The sequence below is a fragment of the Leuciscus leuciscus genome, assembly GCF_965113295.1.
Source record: "Leuciscus leuciscus genome assembly, chromosome: 3".
Taxonomy (NCBI): domain Eukaryota; kingdom Metazoa; phylum Chordata; class Actinopteri; order Cypriniformes; family Leuciscidae; genus Leuciscus; species Leuciscus leuciscus.
In genome coordinates this window covers 20,869,093-20,882,979 of record NC_138727.1, presented here as the reverse complement: position 1 = coordinate 20,882,979, position 13,887 = coordinate 20,869,093, and the positions used below count along the sequence as shown (strand labels likewise).

Sequence of the window (13,887 nt, the reverse complement as noted above, 5' to 3'; positions counted from 1 at the left end):
AAGAATGTTCTCTTGACTGTTATAATACAGATAATAGAATCAGATTAAATAGCCTAAATTTTAATGATCAAAATAAATTTTTACTCAAAACCAGAATATTTATATTCAGGAGTAATCTACCCAAAGGGGTGTGTTACTGTCACTTGAAAGCACAGGAAAAGCACACAGAATCTGTATAATCAATTTTATTGACATAGTATACACTCAAACATGTTAATTTTACAACCAGTGCAAACAGGATGTTTATACTGAATATAAACGGGCATCTTTAATGATGACCATGACTCTCTGCTTCAGGAAGATCTGGGACAACTTCTCCTGTTTCCAAAATGGTGTCTCCCTGAAAAACATACATGCACAAAGAAAGATGTGTATGAGGACATTTAGAAACATCAATATGAATGATTACTTGAATGTTAATTTACAAAACATCTTACTGATTACTTTACTATTCCTTCCTTTGTATATGCTTTAAATTATAAGTCGCTTTGGATAAAAGAGGCTGCTAACTGAATAAATGTAATTTATGTAATGTAAAAATGTGTGATAATACTGCTTGGACCAAATATACTTACAGGAAACAGTCTGGGTTTTAGCTCAACAATTCCATATGGCTTTTTCTGTGGAAACAAGAAATATCATTCTATTTGAGTTTAATTTTTTTTAAATTTAAACATATAAATTTTAACATGATAATGATCAACCAAAACACAAAGATATTTAGTGTTATTTTATCTGTCATTTTATCTATGGTAATATTTCAGTCAATTTATTTCAGGTAATTTAGTATCAAATATGATAAACCCAGATTGTCAAACAAATTTTCTGATACATCACTGATGAGGTAGGTTACAGTAAATAGATACATCTGAAATCATTGATTTGATCGATAACGTTAGCTAGCATGTTCTTTTTTTAAGTGAATGTTCAAGATACTTCTTTCAGTATGTTATGTTTTATACCTGTTTGATTTGTTGAAGTATTAAGTTTAGGGATGGGCAATTATGTCCTGCAGAGTTTAGCTTCATCCTTAATCAAACTGACACCTGCCTGTAATTTTTAAGTAACTGAAAACTTTGGTTAGAATTTTCAGGTGTGTTTGATTATGGATGGAGCTTCCAGTATATTATCTGGTATTTGTGTAGAAGTAGTATAGCTTTTTAATGCCACGTCAGCAACTTCATGGCAAAAACCGAGTTGAATAAATACAATCAAAACAAAACAGCAGTTAAACTCATACATCAACCTGCATGATTTTCTTTCTTCTGCTCAACACAAAAGAAGATATTTTGAAAAATATTGGAAACCAAAGAGTTGATGGGACCCCATTGACTTCCATATAATTTTTTTTCCCATACTGTGAAATAGATATCAATGGGGTCCATCAACTGTTTGGTTACTAAAATTCTTCAAAATATATTATTTTGTGTTCAGCAAAAGAGAGAAATTCATACAGGTTTGGAAGAACTTGAGGGTGAGTAATTAATGATCAAACTCTGGAAACCCCCTGCACATTTGAGCTTCCATGTTTATTATTTATGATAAAAAATTACATATACAATATATTATTTTATAAGATAAATAATTTAAGACTTTAAATGTTTGAAGTCAGGGACAGAGTGTGTGTCTAGCATAATTTTGTATTTTTATCATGAGTCATGAATATTACTATTCTGGTGTCATCGTTGCCCTGTACATGGATAAGTTGAAGCCTATTCAAGCCCATGCCTGATGAAATACCAAATTTAACAATTTAATAAACCATACTTTTTGTTAACTGTTTATCATATCATGTCTTAGAAGTAAATATACTGTTAACAAATTAGACCTTATTGTAAAGTGTTAAAAATTATAAATAAATAAATAAAAACAAGTACTTCAAATCTATTTTGATTTTGTGAGTGTATCGAGCCAAAATAAGTGATGTAAGTTAGCAGCTACTCCTTTTTTACTCCTACTTCTCGAATAATGTACATCCTTACCCACACACACACACACACACACACACACACACACACACACACACACACACACAATAATTAATTAATTATGTTCAAAGAAATCAGTGTGACCATAATAAACATGCACTTACAGCGACATGGTACTTCATATAGTAATGCACGACCCAGGCCGGGATCAGAATCCGCGTGATAGCAAAAACACTGGCATTATAGGCTTTAAATGTCTGGTTCGTCCGTATAAAAAGAAAAGACAAAATTGCATGTTATAATAATATCCTGCCGTTAAAATGCTCAGTTAAACTTCAATGCATGTTACTTATACACAACATACATTTTCACTCTCTGGATAAATAGATCATATGATATAAGGCATAAACTCACGTAAAGTCTCCAGAGTGTCTTAGGCTCCAGAAATCCACCCCAGAATCGCTCGATGCGGCCGGGTGTTTTGGGTGCAGTGACAGGCTCTCGAGGACTGAGTTCCTGATCTTTAAGCCATTGCCGCCGAAGCTTTGTTAACTGCTCAAAGCGGAGCTTTTCATCCGCTGTGGATCCAGTCATACTGATTTTCTATTACTTTACAAAGTAGAATGTACAATGACATCTAAAGAGGACAAACCTCCCAGAGTGCAAAGCGAACTCAAGAACACTCGGCATAAACATCGGGCTTTTACACTGCGACACCTATTGATCTGGAGTCAAATAACCACTGTGACGATGATAAGCAAAATAAAGCAATAACCACACGAGGTCGTGTGTTACCCAAATAACTGCCTGTTCACTGCCTGCGACAGGACAAGATGTCAGATGTTCTCTAAGCCTTCCTTTGTTTGGTTTATAAATTATTTTAAATAGTTTTTTACCTCACTGAAAAAGATCAAATCTACTAAAATTGCAAGAAAAAATGTGTAGTGACATATCTAGGAAACTACTGTTTTGATTAATCTCCCCCTGTCGCTTGTAGTGCCGCTCAAACTATTTTCTCTAGCCTTTTTGCCTTTGACTTGTGTATTTTTTACAGTCTATGGTATTTTCAAGTAACGTTAGCTCCCCCTCTTTGGTTTGTTTTTTGTTGTTTTCTGCTTAGTTAATAATTTTTTTTTGTATTGGCAACATGTCATGTGTATATACGCATGTATATTCTTTCCCCTATGAGAGTTTTGTATGTTGCTGTTTTTTGTTAAAATAAAAAACAACAAAATAAAAAACAGGACAAGAGGTCAATCAATGTTTTGTTGAGTAGCATGGCCGTGTTAAGCTCTCTACTGGTAGAACTACATTATCTGGGTGCAAAAAGCATCTTTGCTGACATATAAATTACAAATATTTAGTTAAAATTTTAGAAACATTTGACCAGTGTCCAATTTGTCTATATTTTTCCCCTATCTGCTGTCTTTCAGAAACTACACTGCATGTGCATAAGGATATATTTTGTTTTATTGATACTTGATTTGTCCACAGAACATGAGGGCTAAAATGTATGATCTACACTCCAAACCTATATTTTCACAATGGCTGTTGCAATTTGCAAATAATGACCGTAGACCCACTATGTATAAAACATTTTAATTATTTATATTACAATACAAGAATACATAATACCTTAAGAGTGTGGGCTCAAACATAGCCAGCACCAGGTAAATATGTGTACGTACTCACAGACACACACACACACACACACACACACACACACACACACACACACACACACACACACACAAAGAGAGAGAAAAAAACCACCTTTACAATATTATACAACATCTGAATGCATATTACTTGTTTTCTAAAAGGAAATTTGTTCACAGGTCTCTAGCACAGAACCCTCCCTTCGCAGTCTTTCCGCAAGTTTTCCTCATGCTAAAACGCAAGCGTTCCGCGGGCTACGCCACTCATGCTGACCGGTCAACAAACTGCTTCATGAACAAATAAAAGCAGAGAGAAAAAGTGGGAAAATATGGGTCACAAACCTACAGTCATATAAAGATATAAATCTGATATTACACCTGATGCCTCCCAAAATTGGGAGGGGTTAGAAAAATAAGTCTATATCTAATATAATATATATGGCAGGAATCTTTTTCATGGAAGTTCTTTCTTTCTTCTAGTGCTTTTGTGTATAACAAAGGTAAAAGGAATTATATATAGCTATATATTTTCTTCTTGGTCATTCTGGTCTGTTCTTTAAGTAGCCTTGACTCCCAGTCTCCTGTCTCTATGCCATCTAGCTTTCCTGCCGCACAGACTTTAAGTAAGCTCAATCATCAAACATGCTCAGCAGAAAGCTCAATCTGCAAGGCCCAACAAATGCAAAGTATCATCAGAACATGCCATCTTTTTTTTCTTTCTTTTTTTTTGGGGAGTTATAGAACACACATCTAAGATCCTTGGACACCTGGCTCTTTTCACATAATTGTATGTGTACCTGTCTGCTGACATACACTCTTTTTTTTTTTTAGTGTTTTAAAGCTTTCAAAAACCCTGCAGCCGCTGAATAGCCCTGTCTCTGTCACAAGTATTTCTTTCACCACCCTGGAAGCTGACTTTAGCTTGATTTCACATAATTTGCCATGTGACGTGATTCTTAGATAATGCCAATGAAAGCTACAATCTCTTAAAGATTTGAAAAAAAAATCTCATGCACAATTCTTTGAACTCTCGATCAAATCATGTTGTTGGAGATTCTGTGCAAGAGTTTGCTTTTTCTTTTTTACAATTCACTTGATCAACATACTGGAACACATTGAAAAAGCATAGTTTTGCTACAACAGTCAGGCATATATCCATGACATAAATGTAAACTCTTCAATGAAAAAAAAAAAATGCTTTACAAAAAGATATAAAATAAAAGAGTAAAATGAAATAAAATAAAAACATGCTCCCTCCTTTAAGTGTTTGCAGAGAATGGAGAGATAAAATAATAACAATTAAAAAAACAAAAATAAACTCAATGAGTTGGTCACAATATGCACCATAGTATTGAAACAGTGCTGCTTACCAAATACACCCAGTCTCCACCCCTTTACAAACAAAATTATCATATTGCTGTATCTTTGCTTTTATGGGCAAAGGATCAAATACTACCATCACCTTAAGCACACTTTAACACTAAAACAGGAACTACCATTGGGAGAGGGTGGGGAGGACTTGAGCTGCCATTAATGATTGATTCCAATGCTCTTCTCCCAAGGTTTTCCACTTCATTGTTTGAAATACAAAACACATCTTAGGCATAAGGACAATAAAAGACAGCTATTAACAAAATTAAAAAAAATAAAACAATGAAATGAAAAGAGCCTCAAGGGCAGAGTTGATTAGATAACGCTTTTCAATGGGGTGAGACGAGCTGCCAAAAGAGGAGATGACCAGTGGATGATGTGGATGATGTTGCATGGCAGAATGGAAAGCACATTTTTGGGGAATTAAAAGATGGAGGTCAGAGGTGACTAACCAATGTTTCTTGTCACCTTGTGCCAAAGGCCAAAGAAGAGTCTATTCTGAGGATGGAAGCTGCGGGGTGGCTGGTAGGTAGTGGATCCGAGCAGGGCTGGAGGGATGTGTCAAGGAGATGACGGGAGGAAAAGGGATACGACCAGTCAAGGCACAGTATGACGGTTGGAGATAAGGAACAAATGCCAGAGTTCTCCCAAACATTATCCTGGCCTCATGTTTGTCATATATATATATATATATATATACCTCTATTTGTTTTTAATCAAGGACTATTTAGGAAAATATAATACAAAATCTACTACAGAAAATATAAACTACACTTCAAATCACCAGTATGTTTTTGGCTTCTTTTTTCAAAAGTAATTTCTTTCTTTTTTTTTCATTTATTTTGGTCTAACCTGCTTTAAAGACTGGGACTGTCTGAAGAGTTGGAATTCCTAGTACAAAGAACTTTCTTTTATATACTGAATATTGCACACTGCACTGCATATAAATTGCTGAAGAATAAAGGCTTCAAAAATTATTGCAATTAAGTTACAGGGAAAAATATGGGACTAAAAGCATCAATATAATTATATTCTGATAGTACCAACACCTCGACAACTGTTTTTCCCCATCTCTACACCTTCACATGTACAGTCATGCAGTTTTGACTTGTCAGTTTGATTGCTGGCCACACACACACACACACACACACACACACACACACACACACACACACACACACACACACACACACACACACACACACACACACACACACACACACACACACACACACACACACACAACAAAAAAAAAAAAAAAAAAAAAACACTCATCTTCTCAATTCTTTCAGGCTTGGTCCAGAATAATTTTACTGAATTAGAAAGCTATAGCTTTCCAAGTTTAATGCCACGTAATTTACTATTAATTTTACTACTGTTAATTTACTACTAAAACTATCAACAACAGACCATTGTAGTGATTCATTTGGAGAGCACCATTTCTTTGCTCCATTAGTAGTCAACCATTAGAAATTAATATTCTATCTTCTTTCACAAAAAAGTAATCAATTAATAAACTTCAAGGTCAATTTAACTTCAAATTTTGAATCTGAAAGAGAATCCATTGATTCCTAGAAGTGCCCTGGAGTTTTAGCCTTTTGCTCCCTTTCCATTAATCTAAGGAGTCTATACTGCCTTACATGACAGAACTGCCTACGTAGATGATAGACAGCAAGGCAGTTACTACGTTTTGGAACAGAGCCAGTTTCACACCGCAGCAGAACAGACAAGTTAAAACTGCATTACCACACCGCATGTTCTTACTAAAACCACATATTGCTTGTTTGTGTGTATTCATGGCACGTGTGGGGGGGTGGGGGGGTCTGATATAAAGGGTTGAGAGGGAAGAGAGTTTTGTGATGAGTGGAAGTCAGCCAGGTGTTTCCTGCCAGCTGGGACTGGCTGATGGGTATGTTGGAGGTGACACACTGTAGCGGTCTGATACGGCCTAGCAGATGTGAGCCTGTAATCTGTGGGAATGTGAATGGTGGCCTCCATCGCTGGAGCTGCTCTGCAGGCTGTAGTGGTCCTCCTCACCATCGCTAACACTGTCCACACTATCATTCTCACCTGGCGTAAACTCCATTCCCTCTATGTCAATGTCCACATCTGTGAAAACATAGAAATTAAATCTCATCAACAGTGATTTTTACACATGAATCAAAAGATCCCAAGAATAAAGGAATATTCTGTGTTATATTAAACCTAATGTCTTTGGTTGGCAAATATAAAATTCTGAAGCTTGCCACAGACAATAATGCTGACTTGTGTAAAAGGGTTATGGTTATACTTGTGAAATAGTGTGCTTAACATTATTGTTATTATTATTTGCTTGTGAAGCAAATACTTGTGAAATAGTGTGCTTAACATTATTGTTATTATTATTTGCAGTGCTGCCCGCTTACCTACTGGTGTTCCACAATACATGTATTTACTGTAAACCCTCTTCATGTTTGTTTATACATATTAAAGTGTGAAGAGTTGAAATTACTATGTGGTAATCAACAGCACTTACAAGCACACAAACTACAGCTGAATGCAGTCCAAATCTGATTTCTGCTTATTTGCTTAATTAAATGTGTTAACTACAAAATGTATTTACATATTTTACACAAAATGTAAGTCGACTTCTATCACATTTAAACTCATATATATGTATGTATGACGTGTGTGTATATATAGAAGTGCAAGAACATTAAAACATTCAAAGGCATTCTGAAATTTGTTCATTTATCAATTAAACTTGCACTTAAATTGTAATGCTAATCGTATAATTTTTACAGAAAATTATAAAAGTTATATTATAAATTATAAAAAAATACAGATATTAATGTAGGTCACATGATCTGGAATCAACTATGCCATACAGCCTGTATAGTACATACGATATACACAATAGCATATGTAACAGTATGTGTAATTGCTGTAAGTGTAGAACTTAATTTTGTTTTTAAAGGTTTTATTGGATATATTTCAGCATACATTGGGATATTTCAGCTGTGCTGTACCTTGCTCAGAGTCAGTGGAGATGGTGGAGCCCATGCTGTCAGTGCGAATGCGCTCTAAGCCCTGTACAGAGAGCTGCTCCAGACGCCGTTTGAGGTAGCGATGTTCTCTTTGCAGTTGCTCCTTCATGTTTAGAGCCTTCCTGTCCTGTTCCTCCAGCTTCTGCAGAGCATATGTTTCCACTGATCAAACCACAGAGCACAGAAACACCACACTGCATGACATGTATCTACTAGTCAGCTTGAACATGCACAGTGCAAGAAATCCACAATTTGTGTGAGCTAAAAAGGGAAACAATCACATGAACAGATTGGTGCATGACTATGGTGCATGACAGGAAACCAGACAGGGTGAGCTGAAATACTGTGTGACAAACAGGAAAGAAACAAAAGGGCCAACAGAGACATAGTACCGTGTTGCCTTAGTCTAGTCTCTGTTTCACAGTGACAGTTTGATAAACACATTTCATTCCACTGACGCTAAATGCCCTTTTTCATTAGACAAATTTAAATGAGTTAGTGACATAAAGGTGTGTCCATAATAAATAAAAGACAAAAATCGAGTTCTTCGAAAAGTTAGATTTTCAAGAAATGTTCAATTGAATGACTCTAATATGTTGGTCATGTGGTTTAACCATCAAGCAATAAGTAATAATTGCGTCTGCTTTAGTACACATAGAAAACATGTGCTTGTACACAACCTAATAATTATTTCAAGTTTAAAAATAGTTATTCATTCACAAATATATTTTTTTCCCTACATGTATACATCAGTCTTAGCCTTGTGTTTTTTGTTTTGTTTTGTCCATTTTTTATTGTCATCCTATTCTGTTTTTTGTTGGGTCAAGTTTTGGTTAACTAAAAGTCTGGGAATTTTAGTCTACTTTTAGTAATTGAACACTTGTCATATTTTAGTCATGGTTAAATGATAATTACAATTATTTTGCTCAAAATTACAATCTTGTTTCCTGATCATGATTTCAAGCACAAATCAAGACAATGTCAACTCACACGCATTGTTTATTTTACTCAATTACTCACCTAGATTGCTGATTTAAAATGTTTTTATATAAATTAACACACTCTCTACATTATGAAAACTGGAAAAAGTTAAAAAAAATTCTCTCAAGCTAAAACAATTCATTTCAATTCAAATGATGTCAAAGTTTTTTCTATTAAAACAACAAAAAACAATTTGTATTGTCACACTGATAGGGATGCACGATATTGGATTTTTGCTAATATCCGATATGCCGATATTTTTTAACCAATTTTTAGCGATAGCCAATACGAACAAAAATATATATTTTTTCTTTGTATGGACATAACACCTCTCTCCTGTTTAGGAATTATAAATTAATTATTTTCAATTTTAGTTAGGCTACGTTCACAAAGCAAGCCTTAGTGCTCAATTCTGATTTATTGCTCAAATCCAATTATTATTTCTTTTGTTTGGCTGTTCACGTTATTTTTAAAAGTGGCCAATATCAGATTCGAGTCTGAACAGCTCACAATCCCAAACTCACACACATGCGCAAAAGAACAATAACAAAGATGGCACGCAGCACAGAATTATACAGAAGAAAACAGAGGTTGCTGAAATAGACATTTACAAGTTAATTTGTACAGTGATGAGCTGTGGAAGCTAGCGAGTCTGTGCACAGCCGATAAAGAGGACACAGACGGGGATGAGATGTTTTTCTCATACAGTTTTTCCTAAAGTTTTGCTTGTATAGAGCTGTCACTGTAATACATTAGTATAACAGCTCACCATCCCTCCACTGACTAACTTCACTGCAGTATACCATATTCACGGAGTGACCAAAGAATTAAGGGTATGTAAAATCTTTGGATTGACTCCCATCAGCGCTGAATTGTGATAAATGTTGATCTAGACTCTAGAGGGACTTAAAAGTTGCATGAATTCCGATATGACTGTTTGAACTGAGGTCGCATTGCAAAACATCAGACCTGTGTCTGATTTAGAATCATAGGCTATATGGAAGTGGCCCAAATCAGAATCGAAAAGATAAAATTCCATGTTTGAGCTGTTTACACTGTTATAAAAAAAAAAAAAAAACATATTTCAGCTAATGACTTGTGACCAAAAAAAATGGAGTTGGGCCACTTTTGCCTGCAGTCTGAAAATAGCCTTAGTATTAAAAAAAAAATGTAATCTTTTTTTATTCAGGTTTTAGAGTTCTGAGGTCTCCTTATCAAAAGGTTACTTGATAGTGCTAAATAAATATTAATAAATTTCTTTTTTATAATAGGAGTACATTGAAAGCTTTGAAAATAACAAAACAATAAAACAAATCTTTTTCAGACAGATACAGTTGTAACCTAAATATTTCATTTGTGGATTTAACATTTGTAGATGGTCTACAGCAATGGAGTCATCAACGCATGAAGTGCGGGTGGCGTGACTTCAGTTGAAGGATGCTGCCTTTAGCCTCAGATAAAAATTCTACAATTCTTTTAGAGCTCCTTGGATTCAAGTTATTTTCATCATCTGTTTGAAAAAAATATATTACAGATTAATAAATTTACAAGTGTCAATTATTTATCATGTAGGCTATAGCTTCTGACCATTAAATCAAATCAGACTCGTGATTGTATGACATCAATTCCTTCTTGCTTTATTGAGAAACAGAAGTGACTAAATCGTATTTGTGTATTTTATGTTCCATTTTATTAACCTAACAAGTAGATCTACAAATCCCCCCTAAATAAATCAAACTTCCTACTGGGCGGGCACTAGGACCCGAGGGAGGCTGCTGCTGCTGCAGACAGTGTTGCCAGGTTGGGCGGATTGCCACCAGGTAAAACACCAGGTATGAAAAATATCCATTCAAGAGAAATGTTCTGATTGGGGGATTTGGCAACACAGAATGTCATTCTTTTAATGAGGCTTTTTTCTTTCTTGATGATATCAGAACAGTTGTATCACCCTGACATTTTTTACTTTATACCACCCAAAAATATCAATATGAATCTTAATTCAGAAATTACCTCACATAATGATGCAGTGATTCACATGAGAACTGTCAGATGCATCACATGCATAAATATTTAAATGCTAAAAAAAAAAATCCTATGATTATAAGATTGTTAAGCTGAGGTATATTACCATCTCTACCACGTTAGGAACTGTGGATTATCTGAGTTACAACATTGAGAGTGACATAAACTTCCTGTAGCCAGTTCCTGATTAACTTCCCCTCTGACTGTAACTGCTTTAAGCTGCTCTAACCTCTTTACTGCTGTGTAAACAAACATATAGTCAGAAAGATGCTTATATGTTTGTACCTTGATGTGCATTTTGGCGCGTTTGAGCAGGCTCAGTGTGGTGTGACGGGTGCTATCAGGACCCAAAGGCACAAGCTGTTTCAACTGCTCCAGGTACAATCGCAGTTTGGCACGTCTGCAACAAATAAAGAACAGGTTATAGGATTATTAGCCTGAGATAAATTTAGACTGATTCAGGATGCTGCTTTGGGCTGCTAACACAAAGGTTGCGGGTTTGAATGCAGGGATGACAGAGGAACTAGACTGAAATTGCAGCTTTATGCAAGTGGGCGGTTTCTATAATTAATTTAAATATAAATTAACCAAGACTCTACAAAAAGACTCCACAGGGCTCCACAGATACTAAGACATGTCATGTAATACAACTGCGATGCATTGTTTAACCTATGTGTGGATTTATGTTGACCGAAAACCTGTCAGAATTAAGGGGGACAAAATATTCAGTATAAAGGTCTATTCCCACCAAACATCAAACCAGAAAAGTGAAACTAATATTTTATATATATATATATATATATATTAGGGCTGTCAATCGATTAAAAAATTTAATCGCGATTAATCGCATGATTGTCATGAGTTAACTCGCGATTAATCGCACATTTTTTATTTGTTCTAAATGTACCTTAAATTAATACTTTTCAAGTTTGTAATACTCTAATCAACATGGGCATGGATAAATATGGATGCTTTATGCAAATGTGTGTTTATTATTGAAACCATAGTCAACAGAGCATGAAGACGAGACATGTTTCAAAGGTCATAGATGTTTTTCAAAGAACTTGTTCATGTCTATTAAACACATGTAGAAAGAACAAAGAAATACCAGGTTCCCATTACTTCTCTTTCTTTGCACTGAGCAATTTACTAACACAAACATGTTTAGATTATTGCATGACAGGGCAGCTCTTCTGAAAATGCTAAATGTACATTTATTATTTATTATTACATTAGTTTGTCTCTCTCTGTGTCCATTTTGATGAAGCTAAATTCTCAATAAAACTGTTTCCATTGGTATATTTTACTGTTTCTGTTGTCACTCAGACAACGGAATGAATATGAAATAGTGACTGAAACGCGACCCATTAAGACATAACCAGCTCTCCCTTCCAAGATGTTAATCTGCACAAAAATCCTGATAATCGAGCCGTCGTCTGATGAAATCAAATACACATAAGATAAAGACAATATGATGTGCTGTGATTTCGGCTATACTTGCATGTAAAATTAGAGAAGCAACATAATATCTGTGTTTAACTGAATTAAAGCGCTGCTCCTCTCTGCCGAGTACAGGCCAAAAGTTTGAACACATTACTATTTTTTTATGTTTTTGAAAGAAGTTTCTTCTGCTCATCAAACCTGCATTTATTTGATCAAAAATACAGAAAAAAAATGTATATTGTGATATATTATTACAATTTAAAATAATTGGTTTTCAATTGATTATACTTTAAATTATCATTTATTTCTGTGATGCAAAGCTGAATTTTCAGGATCATTACTCCAGTCTATCACATGATCCTTTAGAAATCATTCTAATATGATGATTCATTATCAAAGTTGGAAACAGTTCTGCTGCTTAATATTTTTTCATAACCTGTGATACTTTTTTAGGATACTTTGATAAAAAAAATAAAAAAAGAAGAAGCAGCAAATGTTTTAAAAATAGAAATCTTTTGTAACAACAATATACACTACTGGTCAGTAATTTGGGGTCAGTAATTTTTTTTCTTCTTTTTTTGAAATGATCAATACTTTTATTCAGCAAGGATGTGTTAAATTGATTAAAAAAAAAAAGTGATAGTAAAGAAGATTTATATTATTAGAAAATATATTTTTATTTTGAATAAATGCAGTTCTTTTTAACCTTTTATTCATCAAATATATTTTAGGCAGCAGAACTGTGTCCAACACTCATAATAAATCAGAATATTAGAATGATTTCTAAAGGATCATGTGATAGACTGGAGTAATGATCCTGAAAATTCAGCTTTGCATCACAGAAATAAATGATAATTTAAAGTATAATAAATTAAAAACCAATTATTTTAAATTGTAATAATACATCACAATATTAAAAAATGTTCTGTATTTTTGGTCAAATAAATGCAGGCTTGATGAGTAGAAGAAACTTCTTTCAAAAACATTAAAAATAGTAATGTGTCCAAACTTTTGGCCTGTATGTATATGTATATGTATATATATGTATATATGTATATGTATATGTATATATATATATATATATATATATATATATATATATATATATATATATATATACACACACACACACATATATATATCTCGTGGTTCCATCACAGAAAGCCACAAAATCACTTTCCAGAACATTCTCATTCACAGTTCCATGCTGGTGGAACGCTCTCCCCACCCTCATCCGGAATGCAGAATCCCTGACAACATTCAAAAGACAGCTGAAGACCAATCTCTTCCGTGAGCACTTAACCTTATAGAAAAAAAAAAAAGAAAAAAAAAGTTTTCTTTCCCTTTGAAACATCACTTATCAGGCTTATGCTACTCTGAATAATACCTGAACTTCGTATTTTGAGCACTTCTTGCGTTGTTGTTGCTTTTGCCTCTTTATGATAACTCGCTGAATTT

The 13,887-nt window shown here is 34.3% G+C and overlaps 2 protein-coding genes across 6 annotated transcripts in view; both read right to left on the bottom strand.

The window, feature by feature from the left end:
* Nucleotides 1-170: 170 nt before the first annotated feature.
* On the bottom strand, nt 171-2,618 carry ndufb6 (NADH:ubiquinone oxidoreductase subunit B). Its single transcript, XM_082165699.1, has 4 exons — nt 2,343-2,618; nt 2,093-2,185; nt 576-620; nt 171-340 (listed from the first exon to the last, which is right to left on the bottom strand). Exons 1-4 carry the CDS (start codon nt 2,520-2,522, stop codon nt 269-271), a joined length of 390 nt encoding a protein of 129 aa, XP_082021825.1. The 5' UTR covers nt 2,523-2,618; the 3' UTR covers nt 171-268.
* An 893-nt stretch (nt 2,619-3,511) lies between these two features.
* Nucleotides 3,512-13,887, bottom strand: part of mxd4 (MAX dimerization protein 4) — a 38,056-nt gene continuing 27,680 nt past the window's right edge. The window contains exons 4-7 of one of the 5 annotated variants that reach the window (XM_082165686.1): nt 11,272-11,386; nt 7,966-8,125; nt 6,135-7,066; nt 3,512-6,080 (exon numbers count right to left, since the gene is read on the bottom strand). In XM_082165686.1, the coding sequence (XP_082021812.1) occupies nt 6,906-7,066; nt 7,966-8,125; nt 11,272-11,386 (436 nt within the window). In that variant the 3' untranslated portion in view covers nt 3,512-6,080; nt 6,135-6,905. The remainder of the gene's footprint in view (nt 6,081-6,134; nt 7,067-7,965; nt 8,126-11,271; nt 11,387-13,887) is intronic. The other 4 variants (XM_082165685.1, XM_082165684.1, XM_082165687.1 and 1 more) reach the window with 4 other exon arrangements.

Excerpts from the sequence above, each read along its gene's own strand:
- ndufb6 (XM_082165699.1), bottom strand. The coding sequence starts at position 2,522 with ATGACTGGATCCACAGCGGATGAAAAGCTCCGCTTTGAGCAGTTAACA. Across the intron at positions 2,186-2,342 it reads AGACACTCTGGAGACTTTAC|ACATTTAAAGCCTATAATGC; the intron begins GTGAGTTTATGC and ends CGGACGAACCAG. Across the intron at positions 621-2,092 it reads ATATGAAGTACCATGTCGCT|AAAAAGCCATATGGAATTGT; the intron begins GTAAGTGCATGT and ends TTGTTTCCACAG.